Raw genomic sequence first — 4,851 nt, 5'->3', positions numbered from 1 at the left:
GTCCTTAACATTCCTTAACTTTTTGGCCACCCGGAACAAGGTAGATCCCTCCACCGAAATGTTCCACCAGTCTTTGATAGCTTCCTCAAGCTTGGGGTGGCTCATCCACATTTTTTCAAATCCGAAGGAGAAATTTCTCCTCCCAGAGGTGGGGTCTGCAACAAAAGAAAATGGATAGATGTTGTTAATGATTTCTCATTAAAATTGGAAAGATATTATTTTGTAAGTCATTTCTGAGACACTTAAAAAATAATATTTGTAAAGAAATCATGGGAAATTAAATTATCATCCCAAAAAACACATAGCAAACACAAATTCAATGCAAACTTTGATGATAACCCCACATTAGGGGAATTTGTGGAGCATATCAAAGAAGAATACTTCCCAAAGAATACCTATGAACAAAAATATAATAAAATTGTCAATTGCTTCATCAAACTAAGGATCAATCTGTCAAGGATTACAAAAATATATTTTATGCACTATTGGCAAAACATTGCATCCAAGATTCAAAGAAACGTCAAGTCTTGAATTATCCTAGTAAGCTTTGTCAATATATTCAACCTAATATGATTTTTTTTAATAATGAGGCATTAGCAACTACCTTCAAATATGTAGCTAAAATTAGAGAAATTTCATAAAAAGGGAGAAAAAAAAAGGATTATTTGGTCAATTACAAATCAAAATGGGAAGCCTAACAATTTTGCAAGAAAATTGACCACCAAAAAATTCTTACCATATCTTCCAATTTGTCAAGTGAAGATGACCAAAAGACATATGTATGTGATGTGAAATTCATAAAAATTTATGAACGTTTAAGATATTAATGAAAGAAACACAGGAAGTGGAGAAAGAATCTAATTTATTAGATAGTACCAATTTAAACAAAAATATGATGACAAGATCATTGAAGCTAACCCTTATGCCATGATTGTCACTACTAAGTCTTGCCTCGTGGAGATGATAAATGACAATTCCATTCATACATATGGGTGAATGGAAAGGCATGAAAAATTATTTTTGATTATAGGGGTCCAAAAAAATTGATCCTTGTCGTGACTCTCAAGAGTTTGAACTTGCCAGCAATAAGCCATCCGCAACAATGCTCTATGGGTTGGTTGAACCGAAAGCATGATATCTAGGTAAGAGACGATGTTGTCTGCCTTATTCCATCAAATTGGATTCAAGGATGAGGTTATATGTGTATGATGTGTTGTTGGGAACACCATGCATATGCAAGCGTCATGACATCTATGATTCCAGACCTCGTAGTGTTTTTATCAAGTTGGCTGAAAGGAAGTATCAAATACTTGAAGTCCGTGGACTACAAAATCTACATCTCTTATTGGAGCACAACAGTATCTGTGATTGCACAAACTAGAAATTTATATTATTAATGATTCATCCTAAGGAGACACAGCTAGTTCTATACAGCACTCATAGCAAAACAACCACCACTACCATTTATTAGAAGCAAGGGATCAGCTATAGACAAAATATTATAGGGTACTCACATCACCAATAAGGATTCCATTGCACTATCCAGTCGAGAATTCAAATAACAAGATTCGCCATCTCCAAAATCCAGTTCATGTGATCGTACAACACCCAAACCAAAAGTACAAGAACTTGCATGAGCAGCATCGTACAAATCATTAATTCCAATTGGACAAAGCATTGCTTACAAAATTCAGAAAGTAGAACAGAATTGGAAGACTATTCGTTTTCTATTTGTCAAAATTGTGCACTTGGTATAATTCTATGTAATTTTGAAATGATAAAAAGATTGATATTTGAACTCGAGATCTAAAAATGTGCATGTTGAGATTTAAATCTAAGATTTATCAATTTGAAGTGAAATTACATATTAATTTGCTCTAATTCATTTATTATTTTTTAAAAATAAAATAAAATTAAAAAATAATTGTTCTATTTTAAATTGAAAATAATTAAACAAGTTAAAACAGACCCTTCAGAGACACAAGACCTTTGCAAACATGAGTAATATACTAAACATGAAATTCAAAATAAATTCAGATTGCATTCCCTTTTTCTATGGATAAGAATCCATTTTCTTAAAAACAGAAGATGAATAATGTAAGCCTTGCACAGATCTTGCAAAAAGATAAGATAGCACGTTAGAGGCTATTGATTGTCAAACCCTAGTATCCAACTTGCCTACAAATATGTAGTCTAAACTCTAACAAGATATTTTGTAGTTATTACTTTTCAATTATATGAACAAATCAATTTTCTTAGATAATAAGAAAAATTATTCTCACTGTTTACCTTCTTTGATACACCCCTTGATTTGATCCCAACAAAACATTATATAATCAAAATTATTCAATTTCATCTCACACACAATCACATAATCACAAGTTACTAAAATTTCAAAAAAAATCATAAACTGTAGAACAACTTTATTATAGTGTCTCACAAGTCTAAGAACACCCACAACGTTAACCTCCTTATTTACTATATATATCTATAGTTTATATGTATGGCATGGAGGATGATAATTATTCTAATAGCAAGGGGAAATCTTCCAGAGTTGGTTGTCCTGCTTGTTCCACTTCCACAGCACAGCTCTGGTGCCCTCTTGGATGCCTCCATGCTTCCTGTCACACTGGAAAGCATCCAAGTTGAGGCCAATATCACTTACCATCCTTATGGTCCTGTACCCATATCCCATGTCCTCACTCTCACTCCACAGCACACTCTCATCATAGGACCCAGCCTCATACTTGGTCAGCAACACCTGCCATAAAACAACAACAACAAAGTTACATCATGGAAAGGCATATATATATAAAAGCAATTATTAGGACAGATTCAGCAATGTAGTAATAGTTCAGATTATACATGTATTATGCTATGTACGTACCTCTTGAAATGCAGCAGGGGCATGACGAAGGGCCTGCCCAGTGGCCTTGTTCACGAGTCCAAAGGCTGGGTGACCCACTGCGTCCCTCACACGGTTGCTCCACGACTCATCCTTCACCCATGTTAGAAATAGGGGAGGAAGTAGACACAAAAACAAAACACAAAAACAGAGTATGGAGAAAACAGAGCAGAATACAAGGTATGGAGAAAACAGAAAACAGAGCAGCATACAAGAAAGACACATTTTATTTATCAAACCATATTTTCCATTCATCCATTCATTCCCACATCAAAATGATTACAAAATGCCTCTATTAAAGGAGGTCTTAGATGTTTCTGGAATTGGCAGAAGAAGCTTCCAGAAATCTGAATATCAATCACATTCATTGAAAATATGTGTAATTTAGTTGATGAGACAGAAGACAGGTTGGAGGATTTAATGTAATATTTATCAAATCTATGACCAAATCTTTCTTGTCTTGATGTTGACTGTACTTGACGGGGTAGTTGGGATTATATCTCCAACAACCCATTGCTGCATACATACATATATGATATTAGAAGTGATCCACAGTCAAATTATAAAACATTAAAATATATTAAGTTTTATTTATTCACCAGGTTCGTTGCACATCGTTCTAAAAGTTATAAGAAAAAGAACTACAATCCAGATCTCATTCCTTCCTATTGATAAAGAAAAGAAAAAACAAGCATGTAGTATTGGAAGTGTATATATACCTGAGTTGGGTCACTGGGATTGTGGTAAACAAGCATTGCCCTTCCATCTCTGATACCCAGAGCATGGTCAGGATTGGCTTTAGAGCAGACCCGCACAATCTGCCCCTGTGGAAGGCTGTGGTACCTCTGTTGCTCACTGTAGTTGTACTCAGACTGATCGTAGCCATAGTTCTGCTGTTGGCCACACCCACCATCACAGTCATTTGGGTATCTTGGGCTCTCATACTGCTGGTAGTATGCCATACTAACCTTGGGAAAAGTGATAACAAAGAGAAATGAAGGAAGACAAATAAGAGGTTATGTTGGCTTTGTGGTTTGGAGGGATGGGTTTGATGGGGTTTAAATAGGGCAGAGCAGAGGAATATTAGTTCGTGGAGAACATACAAGTGCAGTACTGGAAAGTGAAGAAATAGAATAAAACTTTTCTGCAACTTTAAATTGGAATCCATACCTCGGAAACGACAGAGAATAATTCTTGTCGGTAATATATTATTGTCTGCAGTGAACTGTTATGGGTCCAGACAAATCATTTATGACCGTTCTTTTTTATCATTTTGGATGTCGATAAACTGAAAAGATCACTGTGGAATTTTATGGGTTTAAGCTGATACTTTGAGATGAAAAGTGATTATTTAGGAATTTCGTTTTTTAAAATTTAGTTTGTATTATATATAGATCTAGTTATTAGTCCCTGCCTATCTAGGCGGGAACTAATGTTTTCACTGTGCTGTTTTGTTATTAATCCACTGATCGGGAATCGTGTGCAAACTTTTATCCTATGGTCTAGAAGAAATTTTTTATATAAATTGATTTTATGTTCTTTCGTTCTTTTTTTGATTGGTTAATGTTAATTTTCCCGTGGTTGTTTTAATTTTTGGCTTACAAAATTTAGGAAAAAGTATTCTGGCAACGAAAAAATAGAGGTAAAAAGTTCAGTGCTCCCATTGCAGTGTCTTTGCTGGTGAGGTTGGAATGCATGAATACAAAATGTGGAATTTGACAGGCGATATGGTCGTTTTTACATTTTTAAATTGCATATTACAACTAATAAAATTAGTAGATCTATTAATTTTTCCAAAAACCGTATATATGACACTTAAAATTATTAATAAGCTGTAAAAAATTATAATAGGTAATATATATTATTTTACAACGTTTATTATAAATATATGAATTTATTTAGAATATTTTAAAATGGAAGGATTAAGATACAATTGTTTCTAATTT

General features: G+C 34.0%; 1 protein-coding gene across 1 annotated transcript; it reads right to left on the bottom strand.

Annotated features, from left to right (window-relative positions):
• Nucleotides 1–2,443: 2,443 nt before the first annotated feature.
• LOC131036933 (ricin B-like lectin EULS3) lies at nucleotides 2,444–3,925 on the bottom strand. Its single transcript, XM_057968945.2, has 3 exons — nucleotides 3,625–3,925; nucleotides 2,888–3,421; nucleotides 2,444–2,761 (listed from the first exon to the last, which is right to left on the bottom strand). Exons 2-3 carry the CDS (start codon nucleotides 3,158–3,160, stop codon nucleotides 2,528–2,530), a joined length of 507 nt encoding a protein of 168 aa, XP_057824928.1. The 5' UTR covers nucleotides 3,161–3,421; nucleotides 3,625–3,925; the 3' UTR covers nucleotides 2,444–2,527.
• Nucleotides 3,926–4,851: the final 926 nt, after the last annotated feature.

Source organism: Cryptomeria japonica, chromosome 11 (assembly GCF_030272615.1).
Source record: "Cryptomeria japonica chromosome 11, Sugi_1.0, whole genome shotgun sequence".
Classification (NCBI taxonomy): Eukaryota; Viridiplantae; Streptophyta; class Pinopsida; order Cupressales; family Cupressaceae; genus Cryptomeria; species Cryptomeria japonica.
The sequence above is the reverse complement of the archived record's forward strand: the minus strand, read 5'-3'. Positions and strand labels throughout refer to the sequence as shown.

Excerpts from the sequence above, each read along its gene's own strand:
- LOC131036933 (XM_057968945.2), bottom strand. The coding sequence starts at position 3,160 with ATGAATGGAAAATATGGTTTGATAAATAAAATGTGTCTTTCTTGTATG. Across the intron at positions 2,762-2,887 it reads CCCCTGCTGCATTTCAAGAG|GTGTTGCTGACCAAGTATGA; the intron begins GTACGTACATAG and ends GTTTTATGGCAG.